The sequence below is a fragment of the Apis cerana genome, linkage group LG1, assembly GCF_029169275.1.
Source record: "Apis cerana isolate GH-2021 linkage group LG1, AcerK_1.0, whole genome shotgun sequence".
Lineage (NCBI taxonomy): Eukaryota > Metazoa > Arthropoda > Insecta > Hymenoptera > Apidae > Apis > Apis cerana.
This window is the reverse complement of record NC_083852.1, coordinates 34,705-53,346: the sequence shown is the minus strand read 5'-3', so window position 1 is coordinate 53,346 and position 18,642 is coordinate 34,705. Positions and strand designations below refer to the sequence as shown.

The 18,642-nt window shown below is 21.7% G+C and overlaps 4 protein-coding genes across 13 annotated transcripts; 2 read left to right on the top strand and 2 right to left on the bottom strand.

The window, feature by feature from the left end:
* Positions 1–23: 23 nt before the first annotated feature.
* Positions 24–2,908, bottom strand: LOC133667054 (medium-chain specific acyl-CoA dehydrogenase, mitochondrial). 2 transcript variants are annotated; one of them, XM_062082766.1, is made up of 11 exons: positions 2,800–2,908; positions 2,427–2,592; positions 2,167–2,242; positions 1,897–2,064; positions 1,696–1,796; positions 1,535–1,615; positions 1,325–1,455; positions 1,133–1,241; positions 871–1,011; positions 523–798; positions 24–411 (listed from the first exon to the last, which is right to left on the bottom strand). In XM_062082766.1, the coding sequence occupies exons 2-11, from the start codon at positions 2,454–2,456 to the stop codon at positions 268–270; spliced, it is 1,257 nt and encodes a 418-aa protein (XP_061938750.1). In that variant the 5' UTR covers positions 2,457–2,592; positions 2,800–2,908; the 3' UTR covers positions 24–267. The 2 variants fall into 2 exon arrangements, with proteins under 2 accessions (XP_061938750.1, XP_061938761.1); XM_062082777.1 differs by having other exon boundaries at positions 2,427–2,584; positions 2,800–2,858.
* A 926-nt stretch (positions 2,909–3,834) lies between these two features.
* Positions 3,835–5,507, top strand: LOC107992790 (metallophosphoesterase domain-containing protein 1). 2 transcript variants are annotated; one of them, XM_017048853.3, is made up of 6 exons: positions 3,835–3,991; positions 4,185–4,308; positions 4,492–4,636; positions 4,708–4,984; positions 5,059–5,285; positions 5,346–5,507. In XM_017048853.3, the coding sequence occupies exons 2-6, from the start codon at positions 4,186–4,188 to the stop codon at positions 5,471–5,473; spliced, it is 900 nt and encodes a 299-aa protein (XP_016904342.1). In that variant the 5' UTR covers positions 3,835–3,991; position 4,185; the 3' UTR covers positions 5,474–5,507. The 2 variants fall into 2 exon arrangements, with proteins under 2 accessions (XP_016904342.1, XP_016904341.1); XM_017048852.3 differs by having other exon boundaries at positions 3,977–4,110.
* Positions 5,508–6,499: 992 nt separating this feature from the next.
* On the bottom strand, positions 6,500–15,102 carry LOC107992788 (ribose-phosphate pyrophosphokinase 1). Of its 7 annotated transcripts, XR_009832158.1 has the most exons (10): positions 14,920–15,102; positions 13,259–13,466; positions 12,450–12,633; positions 11,262–11,333; positions 9,985–10,008; positions 8,659–8,882; positions 8,257–8,590; positions 7,425–7,554; positions 6,924–7,283; positions 6,500–6,805 (listed from the first exon to the last, which is right to left on the bottom strand). XR_009832158.1 is itself a non-coding variant. In XM_062082793.1 (9 exons), the coding sequence occupies exons 1-8, from the start codon at positions 14,981–14,983 to the stop codon at positions 7,462–7,464; spliced, it is 1,203 nt and encodes a 400-aa protein (XP_061938777.1). In that variant the 5' UTR covers positions 14,984–15,102; the 3' UTR covers positions 6,500–7,283; positions 7,425–7,461. The 7 variants fall into 7 exon arrangements, 4 of the variants coding, with proteins under 4 accessions (XP_061938777.1, XP_061938787.1, XP_061938795.1 ...); XR_009832159.1 differs by lacking the exon at positions 11,262–11,333; XM_062082793.1 differs by having other exon boundaries at positions 6,500–7,283.
* LOC107992792 (ubiquitin-conjugating enzyme E2-22 kDa) lies at positions 14,099–17,096 on the top strand. Of its 2 annotated transcripts, none has more exons than XM_017048857.3 (5): positions 14,099–14,456; positions 15,551–15,703; positions 16,110–16,192; positions 16,278–16,441; positions 16,534–17,096. In XM_017048857.3, exons 1-5 carry the CDS (start codon positions 14,394–14,396, stop codon positions 16,668–16,670), a joined length of 600 nt encoding a protein of 199 aa, XP_016904346.1. In that variant the 5' UTR covers positions 14,099–14,393; the 3' UTR covers positions 16,671–17,096. The 2 variants fall into 2 exon arrangements, with proteins under 2 accessions (XP_016904346.1, XP_061938833.1); XM_062082849.1 differs by lacking the exon at positions 14,099–14,456 and adding an exon at positions 15,386–15,438.
* The last annotated feature ends 1,546 nt before the right edge of the window (positions 17,097–18,642 follow it).

Sequence of the window (18,642 nt, the reverse complement as noted above, 5' to 3'; positions counted from 1 at the left end):
AAAGTAATAATAAAATTATCAAGTTTAATTTTTTTTATAATTTTTAATAATTAAAATATATTATATATAATATACAAAATATATTATAACAAACATTATAATATCATATAAAATATATATATTTTATAAAAAAAAGTTATTTTAGCAAAGAAATTCACAGTGTAAAAAATTTCTTCCTATCATTATGTATATACATTATGTATATATATATAAAAATAATAATTCAAATATTCTTATAGAAATAAAATTAAAATCTTATTGGAAAAATTATATTTTCTTTTGATTAATTAAATAACGTGAGATTATAAGTCTTTGAATTTGCGCAGTACCTTCATAAATTTGATAAATCTTTGCATCCCGCATTAATTTTTCTACAGGATATTCGGTATTAAATCCAGCACCACCAAAAATCTATAAAAATTTCATATATAAATATATATATATATATATATATATATATAATTATTTCAAGAAAATATATATTTTTAAAGAAAATAAATATATTAAATAACAATTATGTACTTGGACAGCATCTGTTGCACATTTATTAGCTATATCACCGCCATAACATTTTGCAATACTGGCAAGAAATGTAGTTGTTGGAAGTTTATGATCGCAAGCCCAAGCTGCTTTCATCCATGCAAGTCTAGCAGTTTCGATACCAATCGACATATCTGCAAGCATAAATGCTATGGCTTGATGTCCTGCTATTATTGTATCAAATGTTTTACGTTCGGTTGCATATTTTAGAGCTTCATCTAAAGCTCTTTGGGCTAAACCGACTGACCCAGCTGCTACCTATAAAAAAAAATGAAAAATAATATCTCAATTTTCAATTTCAATTTAGTTTCTTTTTAAGAGTGTTTTCACCGGTGGTCTGGTTTTATCAAAGGTTTTCATAGCAATCTTAAATCCTTCTCCTTCTTTGCCCAAAACATTTTCATCTGGGACACGAACGTCTTCGAACGTTATCATTCGAGTATCGGAAGCTCTTTGACCCATATTTATTTCCTATTTTAATATAAAAAAAATTTATAATATTTAATTTATAATATTTAATAAAAAATTTATAAGATAAAATAATTTAATATAAAATTCGATAATAATTTAATTTAGTAATAGGAAAATTTACTTTTCGACCAGGTGTTAAACCTTCACTTTCGCGCTCAACAATAAAAGCTGTGAAAGCTTTATTAGCAGGAGCTTTTGGATCAGGATTTGTTCTTGCTAATAAAAAATACCTATGCAATACATCAATAATTTTTTATATTTTATATATTAAATTAATTTAATAATAATTAAATTAATAATAAATTCAATATACCAATTGGCAACACCTCCATTTGTTATCCACATTTTTGTTCCATTAATGATCCATTCATTTCCTTTTTTTTCAGCTTTTGTTTTAATATTTGCTACATCTGATCCAGCTCCAGGTTCAGTAACACAATATGCCTATAAATTTTATACTAAAATAATTATAAAAAAATTATATTATTATAAATATACATATGAATTTCATTTCTTATATTACAGCAACAATTGGCTCTTCAAGAAGTCTACCAAGATACTTCTTATGTTGTTCTTTATTTCCAAATGCAATTACAGGAGCTTCCTTTAAATATTTAATAATAATTCCATTAAAATATTTATATAATATTATTTCATATATAAATATTGTAAAAACAAACTTACGCCTAATTCTGTTCCTTCTATTGCAGTTGATATTCCTGTACAACCATAAGCTAATTCCTCCGTGACTAAACAACCATCAAAGCTACTAAATTCCATACCTCCTATAAATAATAAATTTACATATTTATAATTTTTTCTTTAAATTTTAAAATTTAAAAGTTTTTTCTTTTTTTTTTTAAACATATAAATCTACGATTATACCGCAATATTTAGGAATATGCTTATGCAATAAGCCTAAACTCCATGCTTTTTTAACAATATCCCATGGATATTTTCCATTTTTATCATATTCTGCAGCTACTGGAATAATTTCTTCTTTTGTAAATTTGCGTGCTAATTCTTGTATTTCTTTTTGCATATCATTTAATTCTAAAATAAAAATATCAAAAAAAAAAAATATTAAATAAAAATATATTTTTCATTTTTATAAATGATTTTATTTTTTTTTTTAATTATATTTAATATACTAACCAAAGTTATATCCTATAGTATAATCAGATTTTGATGTAAATTCTCTTATCATTGAATATGATGTTCTTTTCAATATCTGAAAAACATGGTATATATTTATTAGTATTTTATATTATATACCTTTTATAGTTTAATTAAATAAAATTTATTAAAATAAAATAAAATAAATAAAACAAAATAATAGATTTTATATTTTTTTTATATGGCATTATTTAAATAATTTATTTTTATATAAAATTTCATAATTACACAGTACTTACCAGCGTTGAAATATTGAAGCGTGAAAACATTTTGATAGTTTTTTGTCTTTATAATATATACAATTTTAAAATCGTTCTTTTATAACTTCGTTTTTAATTTCTAATATATTGAAATTTATAAACTTTATAAACTTTTATAGATGAAACATTGATTTTATCTAGAATTCTTACAAAAATTTTATATTAATATTCATATATGAATATGTATATGAATATTATTAAAAATATAATTTTTATTAAAAATATAATTTTTATTAAAAATATAATTTTTATTAAAAATAAAAATTTATGGATTATTAATAAAACTAAACTATTTTATTCGTTGAAGTTATCATGAAATATAGACGACGAATATTCGAGACGAAATATTTACCAATAACTGTAACGAGAATATTACTTATCATCACTGTTCCTAATCTTTTTGGACCTTAAACAATGACGAAAACAATGGAGCGTTATTTCTCTATACTAAAATTCAATTCCCCTACCACTTTTACTTATAATTATTCAATTTAACTGATTTAAAATAAACTAATAAAATTTTTATAATTATACACATAATTATTATTTTATAATTACCCAGTAAATAGTATATTTTATTATATTATTTAAATATTTTATTTATATTATTTAAATAGTATATTTTATTTATATTATTTATATTATAATATATTTTATTTATATTATTTATTTATACTATATTATAACATAATAATAAATAACATAGTACTAAAATATCCAATTTTCTAATTTACAAATTAGAAAATCTTATCCGTATTATCATTATAGATTGATTTTAATATCAAATCTATATCAAATCAAATCATACCAAACTTTGACATCAAATTACACTAAAAACAGATTTTCGGTATCATAATCTATATCATATCTATATCTATATTATTTTGTCGCCAAATAAAAATTTAGTTTTTCGATTATTTAATAGAAATATTTAAATTATTTTTTTAAATAATTTTATTATAAAAATATTTTTGCGAATAAATAAGATATGCACGATATTATTTATTATTTATTATTATTTATTTGTTCTGTTACAATCTATAATATAATATATAAGATATGATATGTAATATAATATAATATAATATATAAGATATGATAAATAAAATTACAATTCTTAATTTGATTCGATTATTAAAGGCAGTTATTTTTTAACTTTTTAATCAATTTTTTATTTTATATGTTGTTTCCATTCGTCAAAATCTTTTTAATCTACAAAATCAATATCATTTAACCAATATTTACTTACGCAGAAATGCAAAAATTATAATTTTCATCACGTATATTTATCTATCAATATTGAAAAAATAACAATTAATAATGGAATTTAAATAATCTTAATGAAAAATATATGTATAAATAAAGACGTAAATTTTAATTATTTACATCTTAATGACATTTAAATATCTTAAAGAAAATTTTAAATTTGATCGAATTTAAATTAATTATTTATATTTGTATACGTTTAAAATTTAATTTCACAAATTGATAAGCAGCAAATTATAAATATTATAAGTATATAACAAAATGTAAACGTTTAATTTGTAAGTGAGAACAAGCAAAATATGTAATACATATGTAAATCTATAATCTTCGATGCATAGAGTTTTCTTTGTTGATCAAGTTATTAATATTGTTTTATGAAAGATACAATGAAGTTAATGTATATAAAAAAATAGATCTTTTTTTTTTATTTTTGCAAAATCATTTGACAAGAAATTGTCATAATCTTTTTAGCATGATGATAGAGATTCATCCATTGACAAACAATCCTACAGCAGCTTGGCATGAATTATCACAACAGCAAAAAGTTATTAAAATAAATACTAAACTTCCAACAACTGATGCGCCGAATGATAAGGTAAAACATTTAGATTATTTGTTATCTTTTTTTTATTAAAAATATTTGTTGAATCTAACCTAAAATTATTTTATAGAATCAATTTTTTTATTAGATATTTATTATAATTTATAAATAATTTATTGAATTTATATTATATGAAAAGATAATTTATTATAATTTATTAATGTTTAAATATTTTAGCTTCGCGTTGTTTGTATGAGCGATACTCATTCATTAACACCATTTATAAAATTTGATATACCCATGGGAGATGTTTTTATACATGCTGGAGATTTTACAAAATGTGGTAGTTTACAAGAAGTTATAGACTTTAATGATTGGATTGGTAATTTGATATGTTTCTTTATAGATTTATATTTAGCATACAATAACATTTTATTATTTATTTTGTTATAGGTAATTTACCACACAGAAATAAAATTGTTATAGCTGGTAATCATGAACTTAGCTTTGATCCTACATTTACTCATCCCTTTTCTTTGCAAACCAGTGGTAATCGTCAAAAACATACAGGGACCAGTATTCTTGATAACATACCTACATTAGGAATGTCCAAAGATACTCTTGCAGAAGCGATACAGACTACTAATATTAAAGATTATTTGACAAATTGTATTTACTTAGAAGATTCAGAAATTGTAATACACGGAATAAAGATATATGGCACTCCATGGTGAATATTTTGCATTATAGAGATATTTTATATATTATATTTCTTTAAAAATTTTTTATATTTTTTTATTTTAGGCAACCAGAATTTTGTAAATGGGCATTTAATGTACCTCGTGGAGAAGCATGTCTTTCAAAATGGGAAATGATACCATCAGATACAGATATTCTTGTAACACATACACCACCTGTAGGACATGGAGATTTGTGTTGTAGCGGTGTAAGAGCTGGATGCGTCGAATTACTTTCTACGGTTCAAAATCGAGTTAAACCAAAATACCATGTTTTTGGTCATATACATGAAGGTATATTATTAAATTAGTTCGTTTTTCTTTCATATTAATTATACATATATCATATTATAGGATATGGTATCTCAACCGATGGGAAAATAATATATGTAAATGCATCAACATGCGATTTAAATTATTTACCAAGTAATCCACCAGTAGTCTTTGATATAACATTACCATCTGGTTATTATAAATCATAAAAAAGATTAAATAATAAATTAGTAATAAATTTCATTACATTTCTTACATATTACAAACATATTATTCAAGTATAATATAAGATACATAAGAAAACATTAATTTATTTATGTATATATTTTTATGAATTTTGTTACATATTACATATCTTTTATATTTTTGCAGATCACATATAAAAAAATTATAATTCTCAGATATTGATATTGATATTGATATTGCCTAGTTTTTTAAAATACTTAACAAACGCTGAAAATAATTTTTAATATTACCAAGATTTTTTTATCTTTACTTATCTTTACAAATGTAAAAATATTATAATCATTTTTTAAAATATTATTCATTAATTTTATTCATATAAAATAACATGTAAATAGAACACTTTTGTACTTATGAAATTTTAGTTATATTATTTTAAGAAACTATTTTACAAACATGTTAAAGAATTAAAAATATTTCAAAGTATTTAAATATTACAAGAATCCTATATATTTTTTTATACGAAAGTTACATAATTTCATTTTTATTAAGTTATTGTACATAATATAATAAATTAAGTTATATATGTTTTTGTCATGTTTTCGTCAAGTGTACACAAAATTTTAGTTATTTATTTAGTCAGCAAAATATTTGATATTGCAGTGTATGTTGTAAATAATTAATTCATAATTAATTCATAGATTATTTATAATTTTTAATGTAATAAACAATATTCATTAATAATAACGTGCAATATAGAATAATATTTGAGTATTAAAATTTAACATATAAAAAATAGAACAATATGTTCTAATGTAAATGTTTTAATTAGTAACAAAAATTCAATATATTAAAACTTTTTATGTTATGTTTAATCAATCAAATAATTTGAGATAATTTTAGTTACATTTTACGAATGATATAATTTTTAAAGAAAATAAAATATTTTTAAAAATGCTTTAATCGTTTGAACTAATGGTATGATAATAAAATAGTACTAATAGTAAAATGTACATAATTTTTATCATAATAATAAAACATTTAAATTCAAATTACATTTTTTAAAAATATTTATTATAATATCCAATTTATTATAACAAGTAGTACTTTTTTAAATTGAGAAAAATTTGCATATAAACAATGCTGTATTTATATATTGACTTATATTTTCATATAATATTGGTCCAAAGCTTTAGTAATTGTAAAGTCACTTTCCTCTATGAAATGAGCATAATTATTTTCAATAATAGGATTACGTTCATATAAATGACGACTTTTTTTTCCTTTCTTTAAAAATTGTAATGTGGTAGTAAAAGATAATCGAAAAAAGTATATATCTTCTTGATTTTTCTTTTTTTCTGTTGTATACAATGTAGTAAATTTATTAGAATATGATATACTACATTATATCAGATAAAAAGTAAAAAGTTAATTTGCTTTAACGCATTATATTATAAATTGAAAAATTGTACTTACATATTGGAAATTTTTATACATAACAGTAAAAAATGAAATATGCCTCTATGGCGTAGTTATATCGCCATATGAATGTTTGTTTGCATTTATTACAATACTTCTTATCTCCAGTCTCATATAATTGCCACGATAATGTTATTTCATACCGTAATAATTAATTAATCAAATTAAATTATAAAAGAATAGAATAATCATATATTCTATATGAATATATTCTGCATATGAAGTGGCAATTTAGCAAAAATTTAATTATTTTTAAAAAATTTTACTCTGAAGCTTCTCTTTGCATCTATTACTTATTAACTTACTTTTCTTTTAAAATGGAGAGTATAGTATGCATCTAATGTCTCCTACACACGTCTATTAAAGAAAAAAATACATATGGTTTTCAAATTAAAAATGGGATATTGATGCTTATCCCAAATTTACTCCTAAGACAAATAAGTTTAACTAAACTAAGAATAACAGTAAATGGATGTAAAAAGATTACATTCTTCTTACATAATTTAAACGAGTACATTATCAGGAAGATTTGTATTTAATACGGTACATTTGAAAACAGGTACGATACAGATTCACCGTTGTGAGTCCGCCTTACAGCCTCAGCAAACATCATTGATACATCAATACACTAAAACAAAAGAAATATAATATTATATTTATATAAATATGTTTCTTTTAAATGTCTATACATGATATTATTTCTATATGTATTAGTAATATAATAAAGTAATATAACAAAGTAAAAATATAAATAAAAATATAATTATATTGAAAGTGAAATATCTTGATAATAATTATTTTTAAGATAATATTAGAGAAACTTGTAAAGCTATATTTAAAATTTTTTTTTAGACGGAATCTTATATTTTTTATTGCATATTTTTGTAATAGTCTTGATCATATTTATATCATCATTTATATCTATATTTATATTCCATAGATTTTATATTAAAATATTTTATAAATGCATAAACATATTCATAACCTATTTTTTATGAAAACCAGAAGAGAATCAAAATGCATAAAGAAGTAAGTCGAAAATGTAATTTTTTTTTATAGAGCTTCATTCCTAAATAAATCATTGAAAACATATATATTTGATTACATTATATTACATTTTGATTTTGAATCTTTTTTTTTTTTTGTATAAAGAATAGAAAATAAATCATAAATTAAAAAAAAGATTATATATATAAAAATTGTATCTATATTGTTTAATTTTAATTGGATAATCTTAACATTTTTTTTATTATAGCTTGTATTAATTGCATAAATATATATTTTGTAACTATATATATTATAAAATAATATATTACAATTATTATTATACCTGTATTTTTGGACAATCCTTCATATGACCATCTTGAGGAATGGTATTTGTTACTACCACAGCTTCAAAACAGGCATTATTAATTCTACTAATCGCTGGGCCACTGAAAATGCCATGTGTTAAAATTGCATATACTTTTGTTGCTCCAGCTTCTAAAAGTTTTTCTGCTGCATGACAAATAGTCCCACAAGTATCGGCCATATCATCTACTAGAATAGCAACTCTGTCTTTTACATCTCCAACTAATACCATACTAGCAACCTCATTCGCTTTCTTTCTTTCTTTATGTATAAGAGCAAATTCAACATTTAATCGATCAGCGATTGATGTTACCCTGTTAAGATAATATCCATATTTTATTCTCCATATATTTACTTTATATTAATGTTAATTTTGAATTACCTTTTAGCACCACCAGCATCTGGCGAAACAATAATACTATTTCGCCATTCTATAATATTTTCTTTAATCCATTTTAAAACAGCTGGTTCAGCAAATAAATTGTCAACTGGAATATCAAAAAATCCCTGTATTTGACTAGCATGCAAATCCATTGTAATAATATGATCAGCTCCTGCTACTGACAGCATATTTGCTACTAATTTTGCTGAAATAGGTGCACGACTCTGAAAAAAAGAAATTGCTAATTTCAATTTTGTAAAATCACACAAGTCTCTCAAGTCCATTTGCAACTGGAAATATCCTGCAATTTAAAAAAATTGCCATTAAAATTTTGAAAACATTTTAGAAAGCTATATAAGGTCAATAAATAGGGGAGTATATTAACTTGTAAAATTTTTTTTATAAAAAGTATATATCATACAACAGAAATTTAATTCTTTAGAGGGGACAAAATATGAATACAATGGCTATGTATATATTAAAATATTTGTTACAAATATATTATACTTGTATATATACATATAAAAACAAAAACAATATGTTGCAAATGCACCCCAGTTAGACTTAACAAGAAAATGTAAGTAAAGCAAAATTCAAACTAAATTATAATACACAATGCATTTTGATTTCTTGCATAGTAATAAATTAAATAAATTTTGAAAGAATGACAAAATAAATTTCATAATTTTAGAATTATGATCATGTATATTTTAATATCGTATAAATATCATTAATAAATATATCCTTTAAATAAACACAAATGCATTGTGGTCAAAAAGATAATTGTAATTAGGTTATCTTAATAAATTTATAAATTTTAAAAACTCTAATTTAACATTAATTATTTTAAAAATTTGTTTTTTTTCTATAAGTCATTCTTTGATGTAATATTCTATTGACAAAACAACACAATCACAATTTTTTCTTGCAAAAGCACTATTTCGTTAATAAGATAGGCACTTTTTGATTAGTATATTTAAGTAACAATAGTTTTATAAACTAATAGTAATTAAATTAGTACCCATTTAACATATAAGTTTATATCCCATTATGTATATGTAGATTATTAAGAATATATATAAAATACTATTATATTAATATTTTGCCCTCTTATTCAAGTAACAATGTGCTTTGTGATCACAGATTCCATTCATTCAATTATTATTATTTGTACTATATAGCAATAATTATAAGTATTGTTAGTCCTACAAAAATAATTTTAAAAGAAATTAAAAATGATATTAAAAAATCGAATTTTGTTTATCGAGTTATAAATACAAACATTACACTCGACAAACATTACAATTTTATTGTTCTTATACTCACTGTAGAGAGGTCGAGCACAAAATCCTGAAAATATCCAACTATTCAGAATTTAATTTAATGAGTAAAATATTAATCTTTTAACAAGAATTATATTACCAATAATATAAATTTATTATTGGTATTATTGGCATACTACAATATGCTATATATAAAGATTGTTAAAAGTTAAATCGTAATAATAATTTTTATTATATTTCTTATAATATTGATTAAATTTTCATGAAACCAATATTCCTTTATTGTGCTTATTTCTTTAAAATGTTATGATATAGGCAATTATTAAAATTTAAAAAAAATATTAATAAATTTTTCAAATAAAAGATTTAATAGATTAAGCTGCATTCTCTCAATAGACAATGATGTAAATATTATTATATGAATGTATAAAAGACCCCCCTCGATGAATTCTGATATTAATTTTGCAACATTCATACGGGTTATCTAACTTTCGATAACCTTCTGATAATTACTAAACGTAATACTTCGGTTATATTTGTTGTTTACAGCTTTGTTAATTATTTATTGCAAAATTATATGAACTTTCATATCATTTATATTACATGAAATATAATTTTGCAATGAGACCATATATATGTATGTGTATATATACAAATACACACATACATATATATATATATATGTATATAAAAATTAGTATCTTTGTAAAATAATTTCATGCAAATTATATGTGAAATATAAATATTTTTATTAAATAATGTACATACTATGTATATTATGAAATATGTATTTTGTATTTTCAAGTTATCCCATTAAATATATTAAATGAATGATTAATATCTTTTAAAATAATATATATTCTAGATTTTTCGAATGCATGCTATATTATATTATATTTTATATATATATATATATATACAAATTACTTTTTAAATAATAAATATATATAATTTTCAGACATTATTTTTTTATATATAAATTTTTGCTTATATATATTATATATATATATTTTATGATGAATATTTAAATATTTAAAATATTTATAGCGTATATCCGAAATTTTAAATCATTTTTTTGTCTCATGTATCAATTTACAATATTAATTTATATTAGTTATGATTTTAGAAACTATAAAATAATAAATTCCAAAAAACAAAACAAATATATAATTTGATACAACCCAGTGATGTAAGCCAAAAAATTATAAGCATGATGATGAAAATTCATGTTTTACACTTCAGATGTGATATTATTTCATTGGTCTGTTACAAAGCTATTAAACAATAAATAGAATAAAAAAAAAAACCGCTACAAGTTACCCTGAATTTCCACTCGTTTGACTTCATGACAATTTGTTTCTTAGAATTTGTCTTGTCACCTCCATCACCACCCTGTGAAGATACGATAAAAAAAAAAATTTAACTTTTTCTTTAACAAGCCATACTTTCCTTATTGCAGCAACACATATTTCTTTGCACTTTAGTTGTGTAGAATACATAAAATAAATAATTTTTATTAAAATTATAACTTACTATAAATTATTTAAAATATAATTATTATATAAAACTTGTTTATAGAGAGAAATAAGCACATAAATATTTAATAAACATTTAATTAAAAAGATAAATATATACAAAGCTAAATTAGGAATTTGAATATTATATTATTTCATAGAAATTATAAATATAGCATTTCTTCCCTACAGGAGTATCTACTTTATTCACATATATAAAGCAATTTAATTATGTTAATTGACAACATATATCAATAAAATGATTATTATGTATTTAGAATATTAGATTCAAAGCATAGTTTTTCTAAATTATTTTTTTTATATAAGTATTTTATATTCACACTTTGTATGCTTCATTTGTGTGTGTGTGTGTGTACGTGTGCGTGCATGCGCGCGCACATATATGTGTACATATTAATATATTAATTAATTCATTCTATTAATTTATATTAATAATACGAGTACTTATAAACTTATGATTTTAATAATAAAATAATAAACAATGAAAATATATAAATATAATAAATAAATAATTATAACCAAAAGTAGACATTTAATTATTAATAAAAACAAAATAAAAAAGAAAAATCAAAATATGATATAAATTAAATTTATCATCATATATTATATAAAATTTAAAAAAATTGGAATATTTTGATATAAACTTTACAAATATGCTTATAAGATATGATAATTATATATATATATATATATATATATAAGAGATACATATACATGTATATATATATATATATATATATATATACATATAAGAAATATATCATTTAATGAAATAAAATATTAAAAAATAAGAAAAACTAGATAAAATATTTTTTTTATGTTTAAATAAAATAAGTTAATTTCATTGATTTTTTAAAAATCATCATTATTTTTTTTTATTTGATAATTTCTATGTATATAATCCATATAATCTATATAATGCTACAATTGCTAAAAAAAATAAAATAAACATTATTTTATCAATATATCCTACCTTATCCTTTTTATCTTGTCTCGCATATGGGAAACACGGAATTACAGCAGTTACTCGAGATGCAGAAGCAATTTTACAAGCATTGATCATAATTAACAGTTCCATCAAGTTGTCATTTACTTCTCCGCTTCCACTTTGTACTATGTACACATCTTCTCCACGAACAGATTCTCCTATTTCCACACTAATAAAATTATAAAAAAAAAAAAAAAAGAAAAAAAAGAAAGAAAAAAAAAAGGAAAAAAAAATAAAAGAAAAAAAGAAAGAAATATAATTATCATAATCTTATTAATATATATTATACATAAACATATCATTATATAAAAAATTAATGAATTTAAAAGAATACTTATAAATATGAATGCAAAGTATAGTATGAACCAACAATATGACATCACCAAATATGAATAAACAATAACATGGCAATAAAATCATATACTTATCATATACTTATACGTTATAAGATTTTATAATTATTTTTATAATAATATTTTTACAGTTACGTTATTGTCAAAATTCATTAGAACGTGTATTAATAATTGTACTAGTTGACCTTCAACTTAAATATCGCGGTTTGATAATATTTGAGAGAACCGGCCTTGCGCGACAGGGTTGTTTGTACATTAGCAGGGTTGATAAATCAACGAGAATATGGAATGATTAAGATAAACGTACTAAACATGTTATTTTCCTTATTGAAAGATAAATCCGATAGAAAGAATTATGTGAAATTTTAGATGACACGTGGTCAGAACTTTAGTTTAACGCAATGACAATAACGTGGTTATAGCGATGAATACGATTATTACCATGTTTCGAGGTTACTAAATTTCTTCGTGACAACTTTTCCAATGTCAATACCAAGTCTATCAACAATACGTTGAGCTAAATCTGGATGCGATGTGCCACTAAAGACTTTAATGTTTGGCATTCTGCTCTGCAAAAGTCGCCCGCGAGAATTTTCCAAGTTTGCGCGTAACAAACTCTTGGCACGCACTGGCTGAGACACAGGCATCACTAAAACAGAAACCACAAAGAGATTATCCAATCAGAGAACGTTTTTAAAACCGGATATGATGTAAATATTATGCTCCGCCCATTCAATGTTAAGTACTATAAATGTTAAGTCCCGCGTAAATGCATTTCTTATCTTATATTTTTTTTTATTAACAAAATAATAAATTAAAATTAAATATAAAAATATATAAAAATTATATAACATTCAGAAATATCATTGGCGATATTTTGATTATATTATATCATTATATTATATCATATGATTGCCTCGATATCTAATTCTTTATTTGAAAGAAATTTTAATCAGTTAATTTTATAACATAACATTTCAAATTGCTATACGTTTTACAATTAATTTTAAGATTTATATTTTTATTTATATTTTTCTTTATTCTTATATTATTCAAAATAAATTCAAAATATAATTAATATTTATCATGTTCTAAATTATAACCTTAATCAAAATATCTTGTCAATAAATGTTCGTTTTTGTTTAGATTTTAAACACGTTTTATCTAGAATACAAAGATATATTAAATATGTTTTATTGGTAGAAATAAGTAAATCATAAAATAATTAAATTATTATCATTATATTCATATTTTTTCCAACAATTTATAAATTGGCGCCATAACAGGCAATGACGTGAACGTAGACAAAATTCAAAAGGGTGAACACGAGCAGGTGACAGTCAACTTTTCTCATCAATGTGGCGCCGGCAGTGATTAAATGATAAATTGGATGTATCCGTGAACGGAGATTTTAGTATAGAACACGATTTAGAACGATCGTTTTTTTAAATAGAAAGAGAGAGTAAGCTCAATCACTATTACCTTAAAGATTTGTGCACGTTGACGCATTCAGCGAACTTCGTTAAACTATTCGAATGACGATGACAGTGTACTGACTCTCACCGATTCGGAAGCTATGGCGAACATCGCGGCACTGAGAATCCAACGCGAATTTAAAGAGGTTATAAGAAGCGAAGAGGTGAGCGAATAATAATTTTGTATAATTTTAAAAAAATATGATTTGTTTTGTATTCAAGATATAAATATTAAAATTGCTTAACAATATCGAACAGTTATGTTATACTATTCCAAAGATATTTCATGTGTGGCGTGACAAAAATGCCGCAATTCATTGGTTGATAAAATCACCGCGAACAAAGCATAGGCACCTGTTGTATAGTATTCTTGACTGTCATCAGCATTTAATCTCGTTAAAATTCACCAATTAAACATTTATATTTTGTCGCAGTAAAAATATTTCTATTAAATATTTTTACTTAAGAAAAAAATAATTCTAAATAAATTCTCTGTACTTTTCAGATATTTCAATGGACTAAAATATAATTTTAATTATATAGAATAATACATTTCTGTTTTGTATTTGATGCTAATCATTGACAAATGATTTTTTTATTAATATTTTGTTGAAATATAATACATACCATTTGTCTTTAATTTCTGTGAGCATTGACATATTCGCTCGTTCTTCTGTTCTAAAAGATCCATTCTATATGCACACAAATATATCTGTTTTCATTATTTCCACATGTTTATAGAGAAGTAGAATACACCAGAATATCTCAATCTTTATATTGCAACAATATGGTAAATTATTAGTATACGATATTACATCATTTCAATATCAGATGATAATGTCATTAGGTCATTGGTTATATTTTACATACACTTTTCAAAAAGTCATTTATATGCCATTACAATGTTATTTTCTATATGCTATTTCTATATCTGTTATTCAATAAAATCATTATATATTTTATAATTTATATCAAAAATTATATAACTCTTTATATATTAATACATAATAGGCAATTGCAATGTAATTACCTGCAATTATACTTTCATGTTATTGATTTTTGTGTTTTTATTATTCATTTGTTTATAGATTTAAAAAAAAAAATGTAAGATTAATTTTGTTTCATGCAAATTGTAGATACATTCATGTAAGTAAATATATTTTGAAAAAATTTTAATGATAATATAAATATAATGTAATGATTATAAATCACATATATATATATTTGTTTTTTATAATTTATTTAAATTTTGTTGTAGGTTGCAAAATGTGCAATTAAAGTTGAATTAGTAAATGACAGTTTTACCGAATTAAAAGGTGAGATTGCGGGTCCACCAGATACACCATACGAAGGAGGTAATTTTGTGCTCGAGATTAAAGTTCCCGAGACATATCCCTTCAATCCTCCTAAAGTAAGCACTTTGTAAGTCAATATGATTAAATTATGTTAATGATAAAGTATCAATTTTCTTTTATTTGAAGTTAAAAAAAGTCAATATAACCTAAAGCATGACAAAGCACTTTCCAACTTGTATTTATATTTATAGAAATTTTTTCATAATATCATAATTTAAATTAATGTAAAGTATAAAATATTGTGAAATATTAAAAATATTAGAAATATATTATATCAATTTTACATTAAGAAATTTAGTTATAAAAATAATTAAGAATCAGTTATAGAATATATATATATATATATATATATACACATATTTATATAATATATTTATTATTTATTGTTGTTAATTATTATATTTTATCATATTATATATTTATATTTTATTATATTATACATTTTTTTTTCTTCTTTTATAGGTACGATTCATAACAAAAATATGGCATCCTAATATTTCTTCAGTAACAGGTGCTATTTGTTTAGATATATTGAAAGACCAATGGTATATAATTATATTTAATAAGAATAAAATATAATATTTTTTTATATTTTAAGTCACATTTTATATTTTAAATATCGTTTTTTAGGGCTGCTGCCATGACTTTACGCACAGTATTGCTATCATTACAAGCTTTATTATCCGCAGCAGAACCAGATGATCCACAGGATGCAGTAGTGGCTAGACAATATAAAGAGCACCCAGAAATGTTTCGTCAAACTGCCAAACATTGGACATATGTGTATGCAGGTGGTAAGTATATATTTTTTAATTATAACATCATGATTTTGCTTATTATATCTTGAAATTAATTATTAATTATTGCAAAAACAAAATAATTATAGGACCAGCAAAGATGCCTGATTTAGATGATAAAATAAGACGACTAACAGATATGGGAATCGAAGAACATAACGCAAGAGTTGCTTTATCTTCATATAATTGGGATTTGGAACGCGCTACTGAACAGCTCTTCAGTTAGTGATAACTGTATAGTTAATCCATCATATAAAAACACTGCTCATTTTGTCATTACAAAACTTCTGTAACACCATGTTCAATTATCGATACCATAGGAATTTCATAATCAAATTCAGCACTTGTAACGACAATATTTCAATGGCAAAAAGATTCACAGAAAATTCATTTTAATAACCTTAAATAATACTCATTTATTTAACGTGTAAAATAGGCATGAAAAAACAGTAATTAATAAAATCTGTTAAGTCCAACTTAATAGTCAAATTTTAAAAAAACTGTATGAAAAGTATGTCATTTTTTATCTTATGTTTATTAAAATTTTAAAATTGTTATTTAAGCCATAAAGCATTTATCATCCTTTTTTTGTTTCAATATTAAAAAATGGCTTTATATGATAAACAATTATTAAATCTTTTTGTACAAATAACTGTATACTTCTAAATTTTTTTTTAGATGTTCCTTTCACTTTATGTAATTGTCTTTAAATGAGATATATATATATATATATATATATATATATATATATATGTATATGTATATATTTTGTGCTCTTTATTGAAAAATTTTTTGCAAAGAATAACATTATTTCATTTTGATAATATAACGATATCTATCTTGTATATGGTTTTTTATATTAAAATGAAAACCATGATTAGTTTATACTTTTGTCATTAGATTTTTGTAGATTTCTTTAAGCCATAAAGAGGCTTATTATCTCTATATTATCTTAATTATATCTGATTGTACATTATAGATATCAACTTGTTAATATTAAATGGAATTTGTAAAAAGAATCATAAACATAAATGTTATACCGTTGATATTTAAATTCTGTACATTTTTGGTGATGGGTTATATATTTCCAATGATTCATAATATTTATCATATCGTTTATAAATATTTTTTTTTTATGTATGCATAGTTTTTTGTACTCGAAGCTGGAGATGTACATTCCATGTTAAAAATTACATTTGTCATATATTACGTATATATTAGAATAATGTTACAAAATAAATTTTGTTTCTAAATAACATTTAAAAATCAACAATACTAGAAATAACATTGATTCAATTGACACTTCCAGCTTATGAAATTTAAAAAAATTTAAAGTAATTTATATCTAACTAAAAATATTTAATAAAATTGATTATAATTGTGTTTGTGAAAAATTGCTTAAAAAAATTTATAAATTATAAAATTTGAGAAAATAATTATTCTTAAATCATTGATAAAATAGCTAATCATATTATAGAATATATTTGAAACTTGTTCAAAAGTTATCTTCTTTAAAATTTATATATTATTTTATATTTTCTTAATACATCGCGTTGAAACAAAAATTTTTAATTTTTTTTTTTTTTACATTCTTTTCTACATTTTCTAATAATTTTGTATAGGCTATATTAGAGATGTACCAGTGGATTAGAATATTATTTGTTATATTTGATTTCAAGACAAATCTTTGAAAATAAATATACATTAATTTAATTTATGATTAGAGCATATTATATATTTCAAATGTAATTTAATATTTTAAGACTAATAATAAATAACATTTTTCAATAAAAAGCAATAGGAATTACTCGTACAAAAAAATTCTTTATTTTATTATATCGATAATTTTAAGTTTAATAAATTTTTTGTATCATTTATTATATTATTTAATTATATAATATAAACATAGTTATTTATAATATTGCTATTCAAATCTATTAGAATATTGTTCAGAAATAATGTTCAAAACAACTTACAAATATTAAATTGATAGAAAAATATATTTACATAAAAAATGTTTATCGCATTTATGCATAGCAATAAACAAATATATCTTTAAATGGATCACGGTAATATAAAAATTTATTTTTTTTTTAGTATTTTTATTTTTTTTTTTAATAATTCATGTCGTATGAATACATGGAAAGTTTTTGCATTGTCATTAATAAGAAAATTTATTTCATTTAGAATAGTCTAGA